Below are 14,392 nucleotides of genomic sequence, written 5' to 3'. Positions count from 1 at the left end.
GCACTATATTGAACGGTGCATATAATCTTAGGTACTGAAATGATTAATTTCTTAAAATTTTAGGGGACTAAAAATTTATTTTCATAATTTTAGGGACTCATAAATTGATTAATATCTATAATTGAAAGGATTTAAATGACTAATATTATAATTTTAAAGATTAAATTGGTTGTTTTCTAATAATACTTTTAAAGCTAGATTTTTCCATTTATGAGTCAAATTTAGAGAAACCAGGACGTAGGCATCGTAATACTGGATTTAACCTGAGAATTGAGCAAAATAATTAAATTGGGAACTACTGTTGTTGTTATGGTTGATTGATTTGATTTTGGGATTTGGTATAGTTTAGAAAACATAATCTGTTTAGTGTATCTTAATTCTCTCTAAATCCAAGTCTACCGGCCTCACAAATATGATTGGTTCTTTACTTTTTAATCTAAGGACAAAAATTAGTAACGAGTCGATGTCCATTGTGATTGCTAAACCTCATCGTCCGTAACCAACAATTATATCTTTCCAATAGGCCAATTCCATAAGTATCTAAGAAAAAGCTAATTAAACCTTAATTTACAAACTGAATGAATAATTAAGCTAGAGTTCATAAACCCATGGCATGACATATAATAGGTATGATTGCAATTGTCTTATTAAATGTTCAATGGTTTGGTTATAATTAGGCGTAAGTTAAATATTTGAATTTCAAGATTGACTTACAGGGAAAGAAACTTGAACTTACTCATTATCTTAAATGAGACAATTGCAAAGGTTGAGATTGGCTTAGTTATAGTTTTAGATTGAGCAGGGTCACCTATTTGTTTATAAGTAAATATTTTGATCTAATCATGAGAAACTCTTGGGTAATCTTGTGACTAAATGTCTTCTTATGGAACCATAATAGTAGAACAATAGGAATACTTAAGTGTTTTGTCTTTGTAACTGTAATTCTACTTTTAATTTGTTCATATCAAGTGGTTTGTCTTATCATGCTTTGGTTATGTAATTAAACATTAAGAGTGGTCGTTGAGCTTGAGGTATCGTGGGTGACAAGGAAGTTGTTGCCCTACCTATGAAGGCACTAGGAGTGGCGGAAGACCCATGTGGGGCAGGGGTGGAAGTTTGGGGACTTGGTGGAGACAACTAAAGAGGGTTCATTGTTGCTAGTATGTGTATCAAAATAACACATCATATATTATTAGGGTGAAAAGATAAATATCAAAAGCTTGCTATATTCTGCCAATTTTTGGGCCATTCAGTGGACGCAACTCATGAGACCATTGTGAATTGTCCTTAGTAGCTACTTTAACATATAGCAACACAGCATATATGGATTTTCCAGATTGTTTCCATAGGCTCTAAGGTATAGATAGCTTATACTTGCTTAACATAGAATTGTTTAACTAAAGGCGCCCTATAACTCCTTTCATGTAGAATGATATCGCATTATTCTCTTCCTCAGCAAAAAAAATTACTAACAAAGAAGGCAAAATGAAGCAATTTAATGCACACATAATAGCCTAAAAATTAAGCACGCCGCTTTTGCATTTGTGTGATCTTGGAAAATTTATATAAGCATCGGAAAACTTTCCCTATATACAACGCATCACCTAATATATATACTGCTCCAATCCCTGACAAAATAGATCTAGTATAAACATAATCAGACTATTAAGGCCTGATTAATGGAACAGAGGCTAGGAGTTTGCAAAATCAAACTCCTCAAATTTCATAATCTATGTCTGTTACATTCTTTGATGCAGCATGCTTAACCAATTGCCCTTGTTCATTGTACTGATCAAAGTTCTCACAGGGAGCAGGAAAAATGGTACCTATTACTTGACCTTGGACAAATGCACACTGGAAGATATGCTTCTTCTTGTAGGTTATCCCAACCTTCATATCTTGAAAAGTTACATTTTTAACTGGAATATGTTCACTACCTTGAATGCGTACTGGAACACGAACTCCCTTGCCACGAATAGTAGTGAAGCTTATGTCTCTGAGTACTGGTAGTGCTCTAGGATCATATCCACTATCAGGGTGTTGATTATAATCTGTCTTGATAACAATTCCAACACGAACATTCTTAAAGATTAAATTTCTGAAAGCTATTTGTCGCACATATCCTCCTCTTCCAGGTGCGGTTTTGATCCTCATGGCGCGCTTTGATTCCCATACAAGTATGTTCTCCACAAGGACATTGGATACTCCACCAGACATCTCACTGCCTATTGAGATGCCAGCACTGTTGCATTTCACACAAACAAGTCCAAGTTCAATTACTAAAGTATGAAAGATCTCACTACCTGATAAGATACTAATCAATATGCATTTAACATATGTTTGCTACTTGGCTTCCATGAGAGAGGTTGTCTTGTCTCATTTACAAAAGGATTGAAAGGAAAAAGAAAAGGTTCCAGAGAAAATTTCAATCAACAGTAAACATCATAATCAGTTTTGTACAAGAGAATTTATTTAGCATAGTAGGATAACCAAATCTCAAAACTTGTAGTCAACTATGGTATGTAATACATGAATGTGCTTGTCTTCTATTGCTCCACGTGTATTGAAAGGCATAGATTAGCCAATGAGAGAAAATATGGTGATGGATAAAACGAGGACTATTCCACGATTCATAACAACAGGAAAATTAAATGCTTAAAATATATGTTTCATTGAGTAATCATATTTTCTAACATTACTAAAGAAACAGCAATACATGACTGCAGCATGTGAATAAACATGATAAGCGAACAATAAGATGTTGAAAGACATGCAATAAGTACAAGTGGCTTGAGTTAGGAATTGACTTAACCTGACATTAGAGCGAACAACAAGGTTTCGAATTACTATATTCCTTGAAGGCCTTCCATAAGTAATTCCATATTGATCCCAACCACTTTTTATTGCAATTGCATCATCCCCCACACTTATGAAACAGTCCTCAATTAACATATCTTCACAAGAATCTGTTTTTATAATAGAAATTGGGAATTCTAAAATTCTTTGTACAAACATTTAATAATTTGAAGTAGGGGATATAAATAACCAGCATATCATACATTAAAATAATGAAATATATAGTACTTTGTAGAAGATATTTACCAGGGTCTATGCCATCAGTATTTGGAGCATGAGATACAGGAGCCAATATTGTAACATTTTTTATCGTGACATTTTTGCAGTCATATGGATGAAGTGTCCAGAAAGGAGAGTCACGCAAAGTAATGTTTGAGATTACAATGTTACTAGACCACAATATCTGAACAAGTGGACCCCTTGTATGGTTTAGAAGCTTCTGGCGATATTTTGTCCACCATGTTTGTCCCTGTCCATTTATGGTACCATTGTGCCCTGTCAATCACGTAAACTTTGAGATTATGTATTGCACAATCCTGATCTTAGGTGGCTCCTAATTAGTTCATCGTGCTTATTCTCTGTGTTACTTTATATTGTTCATCTAGCGCAAAACAAGTTAATTTCAAAACAAACAAATGAATTTTAGTTACTCACATACTTGTGGGGTACCAAATTTAAGGTATTTGGGGATGATTGATTGAACAATCAGTTTTAAATTCATTATGATTGATGGTATTAAACAAATATTTACAAACATACTTTTACAGCTTCCTTTTTTAATTTAGGTTCAATAAATTGCCTCATTTGCTACCAACATAAATTCATCCCAGTTAGGGAAAGGCTAAGATAGCCTAAATATTTGTTCAAACAAATACAACAATATAAAGATCACCATGAGCACACATAGGCGTTTGATACTAAGTAAACACCATTCCCTTAAAGATAATATGACGAATTTTATTTATTTCTTTTGACAAGTTAGAAGAAGCAGGAAAAAGCCTCACCTGTTATGACAACATCTCTAAGATTTTGACCATGAATCAAACTGCTGTATCGAGGTCCAATGTGCTCCCTTCCATACCCGTATGAAGGCAATGCAGGCATCAGTGGCCAATACTTCTCATCCTGTTAATCATCACACAAGATGACAAATATAATGTAAGTAAGAATTTTAATTAAGAGAGTGTGTGTCCCTACAAAAAAAAAGGGGTGAAAAGAAACATGTAAAGCAAGAAAGATAGAATTAAAGCAGAACAATAGCACCCAAAAGATAAACGATAAAATTTAGTAGAATGCATAATCTAATGGGTAAGTTTGTAGCTGCCTAAGTAGTCATAACAATCATTAATTCGTTATTATTATCAAAAGATTGTAAAAAATGAATATTCCATCAATGGTGGTAGTTCATTTGTGAACATTTTCGTACAAAACTTTTTTTTTTAAATAAAAAATATTTTCGATCTAAAATAAAACAGTTAATGAGATGCCTTTTCAAGTAATCATAATCTTTAAATACTGTTTTAAAGAGTTTTGCAATATATTTTTTCATTATCTTGTAATGGTTTTTTTTACTATTTTATAAAATTAGTATTAAATAAAAAGTATACATATTTATCATCTTAAATGTATAAATATACTTAATATTTTTTATTTAATAACTAGAAGAATTTACAAAAATAAAATGTAAAATGATTTAAAATTTTTCTTGCTTTAAAGAAAAATAAAATAAAATCTAACAGTTCCATTATTTGATTATTTATATCCATCACTCTTTTAACACATCCATTTCTTCCCCTCACGACCAAGAAAATATCATTATCATGATAATACAAACTAAAGAATACAATATAAATTGATTTTAGCCAATACTCTCACATCACCGGTTAACGAGATTGTCAAGTATGAAAAAAGAAACAGAAAAGGAACCTGAATTGCGAGAATGACAGAATCCTGAGCAAGGAAAAGAGTCATGTGACTTGTGAGATTAAAGGGTGCTGTGAGCCAGCGACCAGGTGGCACGTTAAGCTGTGCGCCACCCTCTTTTCCAAGCTTTGATATCGCATCAATGGCTCTCTCAAAGGCCTCAGTGTTAAGAGTGACCCCGTCACCAACCCCACCAAACTCCCTCAAATCAAAAACCACTGGTCTCAGCATCGGCACCGAAACACCACCCAACACCAAATACCCACTTATTGCGTTCCTCTGCCACACCATCACCGACGCCAACGCCGCAACCCACAGGAACCCAAACAGGGTCTTGTGAGACGCAAATGGCGTCGTTTTGGAGTGGAACTGCATCCACCCATGTATCCATGACCCTGACACTGAACTCTCCACCATCCTTCAGGTTTCAAACAAACACCACAACACAAAACGGTTACGTGGGTTGCTTCAGAACCCGTCCTTTGAATAAGGATTAAGAAAGTGAGGTTTCTAAGTTTGTGTTTCTGAGGTAGGAAATCGGAGGTTGTATGATGGAGTGCTTTCAAAGCGAAGCACTGCCAAAGGTGAGGTTGAAATGAAAACGACAGGGGACTGCGACGGAAAGATACATTTGCTACGACAACGGATGCCACCAATTGCAAGCAAAACTATTATGGTTGTGGTTCATGAAACAGCTTTCAGAGAATTTGGAACTTCAAGTGGCACGTCGTCGACAGTTATATATCATTTTTACGGTACATAAAATATATATAATCTATTATGATACCGATACCCGGATATAGAAACTTTACGTTATTAATTCAATTTTCAACCTTTCCAGATTTATTTATCGTGTTTGTAGTTATTTATAATGATTTTGTTATTTTTCTTGCATAAAATAGTTTATTATTTTAATGGCTCGCATACTTGACATAAAAATTGGCTTCTTAAAATAAATTAAGGAAATATAAATTTATTTTTTTAAAATTTTAAAACAATATTAACTATTATCTTTTTAATCATGCTGGCCTTTTAAATATTTTATACACTGATATTAATGAAAGAGAAATAATAGCGTAAAAAGGCACGTTAGGAAGTTAAAAAAATGATTTTAATATAAATAAAGATATTAATTACATTACCTAATATTTATATGTTATCCTGCAGACAAACAAACAAATATAAAAGAAATAACCACTAATTTCGCATTTGCGAAAATTTATCAAGCAATAAAGATTCTGTTGTTTATATCAAAGGAGAAAAAAATATAATTATAATTGAAACAAAAAAAAATCAAATACTTGATTATATTTTAAATAATTATCTATTCCACTTTCTGTATTGGGAAAAATGATCCAACCAACTTAACGAAGCTTCCCCTTGAGGTTAGTTCGCCAAATTCATTGATGTCCTGTTCATAAGAACTATTATTTATTTTCCTTTGAAAGTCAAATACAAACTTAACTTAGGGATGTAATCATCGGAACCACTACTTGATATTAGTATGTTGCTGTTATTGTATTATTCAATACAATACGAATTGAGAGTTGTTAACGAAAATCTGTTGATAACTTTAATGTACATGTCAATTAGTTCCTCATGTCAATGATATTTTCTTGTCACTTTATTGCTTATTCAAAATCACACAAAGTTATAATCATTGTATTATGAATTTACAATAATCAATATTGCATCAATATCTTTCTTTTGTTATTCATGAAAAGAGCTTAAGTAGTCATCCATCCTGCATCACGTATGTTCTTCAACTTGCCACACGTTATTAATATTAAAGGCATCACAATTTCATAAATACTACAATATTATGCTATCTAATTATTTTTAGAAGAAAATAAACATTTTTATAGGCTTAAGTGTGAAGTATAACGAATGTCACAATTAGGCTTTAAATAGGAACTGCAAATGAAACGTAACGTCCTTTATTGCGGTATGATGAAGTATGAGAAAAGTGGTGAAGGGTTCCTTTCACAGATTTCAAAATTCTCAACAAACACAACTACATAACATTAATCCACTAATCTTATTTGCACATCAGCAATAGACTAACATATATATATATATATCAATCATTTATACTCCCTACGTTACCACGCAAGCAAATATTAGTTCGTCAAATCACCAACGTCACTATTTTTTAACATACAATTCTTATAAACATTTTTTCACCATTATTTTTCACTACAACTAATTAATTCACTTATCAAATCATTTTCTATTTGGGAAAGGATAGAATATACATATTCTTATCCAAACTTAATCAATATTTTTTTTACGGATTGGGTTTTTTGTGGCGTTGCTGAGTGAGGACTCGGCGCTATATTCGACAAAAATAACCCACACGTCTGGGCTTAATTCTCTGCTTCAAGCCCATATATGGGTTTTCCTATTTGTTTTTATAGTTTTATACAAAAAAAGGTTTACCAATAAAAAAATTAAAGATTAAATTAAACCCCTAATTTAGTGCTTCAATTATTAGTGTTGGGCCTTTTTTATATACAAAACAACAATTTAAGTGTACTAAATATTTATTTTATTATTTTTATAAAAAATAATAAAAATACAATAAATATTTTTATAAAATTAAAGATTAAAATACAAATTTATAAAATTCAAGAATAAAGTGATTAAAGTTTATACGTTTAGTGAATGTTTAAAAACAGGGTAAAAAAAAGTATGAATCTATATTAAAATGACAATTTACTGGATTAAATAAATTGATCTTAGGGGGAAGTTCTCATATCCAGGGCACGTGTGAATTTGAAATACCCCCATTGGGTCTTCTTAGAAATTTTTGGTTCCTAGCAAATGTGACAACTTATCCAACATCCAGATATAGCAGATAAAGCGATAAAAGCGTTCCATTTTCCACCCAAGAAATTTTGTGCCACAGCAGTAGCTTTGGTTTTGACCTTTCTCTCTCTGATTCATGGCTTTAGCCATTTCGTCGACCGCATTGTCTACTCTTCCAAACAGGTCTTTCCCTTTTGGCTCAACCACTTCCACTGCTCTTCTTAATTGCTACTTAAACTTAACACTTTGCTTTCTTGACGCAGAGAAATACGTAAAAAGGTTTTCCCCGAAAGCACTGTGACATGTCTGAGGTTGACCAAAAGAACCTTAACAAATGCAACAAAAGGAGTGTCAGATGTGTGTGAGCCACTTCCACCAGATAGGCCATTGTGGTTCCCTGGTAGTTCACCTCCTCAGTGGCTTGATGGCAGGTAACCCACTTTCAACTTATTTTCTGTTTATTTCTTTACCCATATTCTTGCTTTTTACTTTTTTGGTATAGCTAAGGTTCTATAAATAGAAGATGATTTAAGAAAAAAAAAATATTGAGCATGGGTATTTGTCTTTAATTGTTTACAGCCAAAATGATCAGTTGGGCATAATTGTTTAATTTTCTGCCTATTGCAGTCTTCCTGGTGATTTCGGTTTTGACCCGCTTGGATTAGGTATGTGTTAATTTTGCTATGGACTTCAAAATGGTTCAGTGAGGAATTCAAATCACTGGTTCTAGTTTCCATTAAAAAAATAAATTTTCAGCTAAAAAATGATTAAATTAAAAAATTGATCCTTACATTTAATGCTATTTTTCCAATCCTTTCATAGAAAACTTTTATAAGAACTAAAATAAAAAATTTATATAAAGTATATGGATTAAAATTTTAATTTAACAAAATATTGATGCCAAAAAAGAGAATGATATTTTGTTAAGGTGTGATTATAAAATTGGTTGAACATGGTATGAGGCAAGAAATAGGTTGCATGTGATTTGGGTTCTCACATGTAGTTGTGGTTGATTAACATGTTGCCTACATTTGCTTTTGTTCTGTTTTGATCAGGGTCTGATCCAGAATTGCTCAAATGGTTTGCTCAGGCAGAGCTAATGCATGCTAGATGGGCAATGCTTGGAGTGTTTGGGATCCTCATACCGGAATTGCTTGAAAAGATGGGTTATATTGAGAAGTTTTCTTGGTATGATGCTGGTGCACAAGAATACTTTACAGACCCCATAACCTTGTTCATTGTACAAATGGGCTTGATGGGCTGGGTTGAGGGTCGAAGATGGGCTGACATGATTAACCCAGGATGTGTTGACATTGAGCCCAAACTGCCACACATTACAAAGCCCAAGCCAGATGTTGGTTACCCTGGTGGGTTGTGGTTTGACCCTTTGATGTGGGGACGAGGATCACCTGAGCCAGTGATGGTGTTGAGAACTAAGGAGATCAAGAATGGTAGACTTGCAATGCTAGCTTTTGTTGGCTTCTGTTTCCAAGCTATTTATACTGGGGAAGGCCCCCTTGAAAATTTGATGGCACACATTGCTGATCCTGGTCATTGCAACATTTTCTCGGTAATGTTTCATTGCTTCACTTCATTCCACTATCTTTTTGATTCATGTTCTCCCTCTATTCTTGTAGATTTTCTAAAATTATAATATTTACCTTAGTTTCTAATTTTCATATGACTCACTCACTTTAATACTTTACTTTATAATGTTATGAAATTTCTTTTACTTGTTCCGTAATATTAACAAAATCATATAATAAAAAGTATTGAAGTAAAAAAAATTATAACATTTTTATAAAATCATGAATTGAAATAAATTTTTCTATAAAATTATGGTTAAAATACACAATACTTGTAATGCCAGAGACTAAAACTGTGATTTACTCAATTTCAAACTATTTGTATTGTTAATACAGCAATTAGTGTGAGCCACCACACCACAATATTTGCTTACACAAAAAGTTACGTGAATGAGCATGGTAGTGACAAATTTTCACTTGTGCAGGCTTTCACATCGCGGTAGTGCTATTTGAAGAAAAGAAGATATGCGTCCTGAATGAACATGGCGTAATGCTACTACACCAGCAATATGCATTATATACTTTGAAACATGTATTTTGTTTCCTAATCCGAGCTTTACAATTGACACAAAGTTTTGATTCTTTTAAACAAAATGAAATTACTATCCCTTTCTTTTTTTACTCTCTAACTTTCAATTAGGAGAATTTTGTGAATGGCATGGATCATTTTCTTCGGATAAATAAAACCTGAAACGTAATGAAGTTAAAGGATGTATCAAATAGCCAAGCTCACTCACTCTGAGGTTCATGAGAAGGTAAAACGTAAGAATCGATCCTAACTACTACTAAATTCATGATAATCAAGTAGTTTGTGAAGACTTATAGTTCAACCTACTTAAAAAATGAGTCAGAAAAATAATTTTTTAGAAGCGTAATTAGTTAAAAAGATTAAGTTTGTGTCATATAGACAGCCTGTTTATGTTAGTAGAAGCAGTAGTAGTATTAAATTCATAATGGTTCATTAGCCTTATAGAAATATTTTTATTAACTTGGGTGATTAATATGGAATTTAACTTGAAATGCATGTGAGACTTGGTCAATGCAATTGAACCAAAATAGGAAGGAATTGAAGGAGAAGCATGTGGAGTGGAACCTTAATCTATTCTTAGAATTTGACAACATTTCTGGCAAAACACCCTATCATCACCAATCCCCCTCTGTCAAACACCACACACAAACACAAACCCACACAGAGCACCACCAACATGACACAACGCTTCCCTTTGGCAACCAAAAACCAAAAAACAAAAAAAAGGAGGAAAAAAAGGAAGCCCCAGAGAAGGAGAAGAAGAAGATCAACAGCAACAGCCTTAATCTCTTGGAGCAGCGGTCCAATATTACTAGACCGAACAACCAATGGCCGCTGTTCATGTCCTTTTCCCTCTCTACCTCTTCCTCTCCCTTTCCCTCTCTTCCTCATTGGAAACCCAATCCCTCCTTAAACTGAAACAATCCTTCACCAACGCCGACCAATCCCTCTCCTCATGGATCCCCAACGTGTCCCCTTGCTCTGGCCCCTGGCTTGGTGTCGTTTGCTTCAACAACATCATCACGGGCCTTCACCTCTCCAATTTGGGCTTATCGGGCCGAATCGACGTGGATGCTCTATCTGAGATTCGCGGCCTTCGAACCCTTAGCTTCGTCAACAACTCATTTTCAGGCCCAATCCCAGAGTTCCACAAACTGGGGACCATCAAATCCCTCCTCCTGACCCAAAATGATTTCTCCGGGCCCATTCCTTCTAACTTATTTTCCTCCTTAAATTCTCTCAAGAAATTGTGGCTCTCTGACAACAATTTCTCATCCAACATCCCCGATTCCTTAACCCAACTCGAACTCTTAAAAGAATTGCACCTTGAAAACAACCAATTCTCAGGCCCAATCCCGCAGTTCAAGCAAGACCTGTCATCATTCGACGTCTCCAACAACCACCTCGTAGGCCCAATTCCCGACAGCTTAAGGAAGTTTAGTGCCACGTCATTTACCAGAAACGATGGGCTCTGCGGGAAGCCTCTGGACCAGAGTTGTGACGATTCATCTTCTTTTTATTCATTGCCGAATAATGATAAGAATGACAGTGGATATGGGTCGAGTTGGGCTATTAAGGTGATAGTTATATTGGTGTTGGCGGTTGTTGCGGCGGTTATTTTTCTATTCACCAAGTCGAGGAAGGCAAAGGAAGATGATTTCAGTGTGGTGAGTAGGAACAGCGAAGTGGAAGAGGTGGTGCATGTGAACGTGAGTAGTGTGAAGCCAAGTGCACCTGTGAGGAAGGAATCGAGGAGAGGGGTTTCAAAGAGTGGGGGTATTGGAGATATTGTGATGGTCAATGAGGAGAGAGGAGTATTTGGGTTGCAAGATTTGATGAAAGCTGCTGCCGAAGTTTTGGGGAATGGAGGGTTGGGATCGGCTTATAAGGCTTCAATGGCCAATGGGTTGTGTGTTGTTGTGAAAAGGATGAGAGAGATGAATAAGATGGGGAAAGATGTTTTTGACGCAGAGATGAGACAGTTTGGGAGGATTAGACACCAAAATGTTTTGTCACCTTTGGCTTATCATTACCGTAGAGAGGAGAAGCTTTTCATCACTGAGTACATGCCTAAAGGAAGCTTGTTATATGTCTTGCATGGTATCACTATCTCGTTCTGTTTTAATCTAATCATGTTTGCTTCATCTCTAGTTGGGGTGGCAATGGGATAAATAACACATGGTTTGTTTATACAAGATACTAGGTTGAAAGAGATACAAAGCGAGAGAAAATAAATTTATAGATGTGATAAAGTTTTTTAAAAAATTGATAATTTCATACTTCAGGGATAGATAGGAGGATAGGAGAAAGTATGTGATGAGCGTAGAAGGAGGATATAGATAGAAAAAGTATAAGGTGAGTATAAAATTAGGATATGAAAAAATCAAGATTAAATGATAATTATAATTTATTACTCTTGGGAAGGGGGGATATCACATGATAATTTAATTACACATCTAATTACAAGATATAATTTTAATTATACCCGTCCTTGAATAATGCAAATTGTATTTGTGGTCAGGTCTATAAATATGTATTTGATATAAATATTTTGACTAGTAAAAACACATTTAAGGACTTTAAGCATAATTTCTATCATCCAGAGACTAATATATTATTAATCTTAACTAGAAACAGTAATTTATTGAGGAAAGTAATTGTAACAATGTGGAGATAGGATGAGTTGTGTGAAGAAGGGGGTGTGTTAAGTTTAAGGGTAATAATATAATTTGATAATTAAACAAAAAGTTTTCATTCTATTCCTCCTAAATTAGAGGAAAAGAAAAAAAATGAAAGAAGGTGATGAAGTTGGATGGAATGGTTATTTAGTTCTATTCCATTGTTTTCTTACAATTCAAATAATGAAACATAATTATATTTTTATTCTATTTCTTTTCATTCCATCCTTTCCACCAATTCAAATATAGCTATATAGCAAACCAAAAACTTGGTTAAATGACATCATTATTTAACTGTCCTATTGAACCATATTCTTAATAGCTTCTAATTAAAAAAATTTACTCGAAAGGAGTTATATTTGTGTACATCACATAATTAAGTCTCTTCCTCTGATGTTGTTATTATTATTTGGAGTGCAAGTGCAATGTACAATATATTATGACAAGGAATGTGTCATTATGTTTACTCAGGTGATAGAGGACAATGCCATTCTGAATTGAATTGGTCTACACGTTTGAAGATTGCTAAGGGAATTGCAAGAGGGTTGGGCTTCCTTTGCACTGAATTTTCTACCTATGACTTGCCCCATGGGAATCTCAAGTCCAGCAATGTTCTACTAACTAATGATTATGACCCTCTCTTAAGTGACTATGCTTTTCATCCAATAATAAACCCAAGTGTTGCTGTGCAAGCATTGTTTGCCTATAAAACCCCAGATTACATACAATGCCAGAAAGTGTCAAAGAAAACTGATGTTTATTGCCTTGGAATCATCATTCTTGAAATTGTCACTGGGAAGTTCCCTTCTCAGTATCATAGCAACGGCAAGGGTGGGACTGATGTTGTGCAATGGGTCCTCACAGCAATATCTGAGAAACGAGAAGCAGAATTGATTGATCCAGAGTTACAAAACAATACAAACTCACGCAATCAAATGTTGCAACTTCTCCAAATAGGTGCTGCTTGCACAGAAAGCAACCCTGACCAAAGACTACCCATGAAAGAAGCTATTAGACGGATAGAGGAAGTACAAGTTTAAAGATAATATGTCAATACGTTAGCTTAGTTCAAGTCCCTTTTGTAGGTGAGAATTGCAAGCCTTGAAAATGTTACAATCTGAGATCTTCATCCAATGCTCAACCATTTTACTGAATGATCTTCAAAGAGAAAAGTTGTAAGCACTAAACAGTGATTTTATGCAAGAGAAAACAAAAAACTGTGGAGAAAGTTAGGAGGGTATGATATTTTTGGAACTTGATAGTTTGGAGCGTTTCTCATGTTTATGTCCTTTTAGAAAGAACAAAATGTCAAAACTCCAAGCTTTAGCCTCTTTATGCTAATATCGGTCCATGAAAAGTGGGTGCAATTCTCATAAAATCATTTTTGGACAACATTCCTCAAAGTTAAGACTTAAATTATAGTGATGAAAAGCTAATATTGCAAAATCTTTTGTAGTTTTTATCCAATCATTTCTACAAAAATATATATACGGTTTGCTTATATTTTCTCACGTATTCCTCGTTCAATATGTAAAATTTTTATATTTTATATATTAATCATCAATACGAAGTGCTTTATGAAATGCCCAATTTTCAAGTCTTGCCATTTTTTTTTCATTTCATATGCTGCGCATAATTGGATGTTAACAGAAGAAGAAAATAGACCGAATGAGACCGTAGCTCCTCATGTGCTAGATCACTATAACATCGACCGATCGAAATTTTTTAACTACTCTTTAGAGCAAGAAAAAATGTACTGTTTATTGCATGTCGCATTTAATTTCGTAAGTCATGATTGTCTTTCATTCTAATAATATCTTTAATTTTATAACAATTATTAACGTGACATGCATTAAAATTGTGCGAAGCAAGAACGTTTTCTTGCTCCAATAACGGGTAAGAATTTTTCCCTCACAAAGTACAAGTTGGTAGGTGTTGTAGGTGGAGATGTCACAACATTCCAATCCAGATTCCAAAGTCTAACGTCACTTAACCGATTTTCATTCTTAAAA

The 14,392-nt window shown here is 34.1% G+C and overlaps 3 protein-coding genes across 3 annotated transcripts; 2 read left to right on the top strand and 1 right to left on the bottom strand.

The window, feature by feature from the left end:
- Positions 1 to 1,513: 1,513 nt before the first annotated feature.
- Positions 1,514 to 5,427, bottom strand: LOC113848114 (probable polygalacturonase). The gene is made up of 5 exons (XM_027477505.1): positions 4,783 to 5,427; positions 3,861 to 3,981; positions 3,103 to 3,351; positions 2,813 to 2,966; positions 1,514 to 2,242 (listed from the first exon to the last, which is right to left on the bottom strand). The coding sequence occupies exons 1-5, from the start codon at positions 5,194 to 5,196 to the stop codon at positions 1,717 to 1,719; spliced, it is 1,464 nt and encodes a 487-aa protein (XP_027333306.1). The 5' UTR covers positions 5,197 to 5,427; the 3' UTR covers positions 1,514 to 1,716.
- Positions 5,428 to 7,591: 2,164 nt separating this feature from the next.
- Positions 7,592 to 9,792, top strand: LOC113852444 (photosystem I chlorophyll a/b-binding protein 6, chloroplastic). Its single transcript, XM_027482720.1, has 5 exons — positions 7,592 to 7,770; positions 7,851 to 8,018; positions 8,215 to 8,252; positions 8,643 to 9,157; positions 9,599 to 9,792. The coding sequence occupies exons 1-5, from the start codon at positions 7,724 to 7,726 to the stop codon at positions 9,614 to 9,616; spliced, it is 786 nt and encodes a 261-aa protein (XP_027338521.1). The 5' UTR covers positions 7,592 to 7,723; the 3' UTR covers positions 9,617 to 9,792.
- A 737-nt stretch (positions 9,793 to 10,529) lies between these two features.
- On the top strand, positions 10,530 to 13,420 carry LOC113853260 (pollen receptor-like kinase 3). The gene is made up of 2 exons (XM_027483795.1): positions 10,530 to 11,802; positions 12,852 to 13,420. Exons 1-2 carry the CDS (start codon positions 10,530 to 10,532, stop codon positions 13,418 to 13,420), a joined length of 1,842 nt encoding a protein of 613 aa, XP_027339596.1.
- The last annotated feature ends 972 nt before the right edge of the window (positions 13,421 to 14,392 follow it).

The sequence above is a fragment of the Abrus precatorius genome, unplaced genomic scaffold, assembly GCF_003935025.1.
Source record: "Abrus precatorius isolate BTA unplaced genomic scaffold, Abrus_2018 Scaffold10, whole genome shotgun sequence".
Taxonomy (NCBI): domain Eukaryota; kingdom Viridiplantae; phylum Streptophyta; class Magnoliopsida; order Fabales; family Fabaceae; genus Abrus; species Abrus precatorius.
The sequence above is the reverse complement of the archived record's forward strand: the minus strand, read 5'-3'. Positions and strand labels throughout refer to the sequence as shown.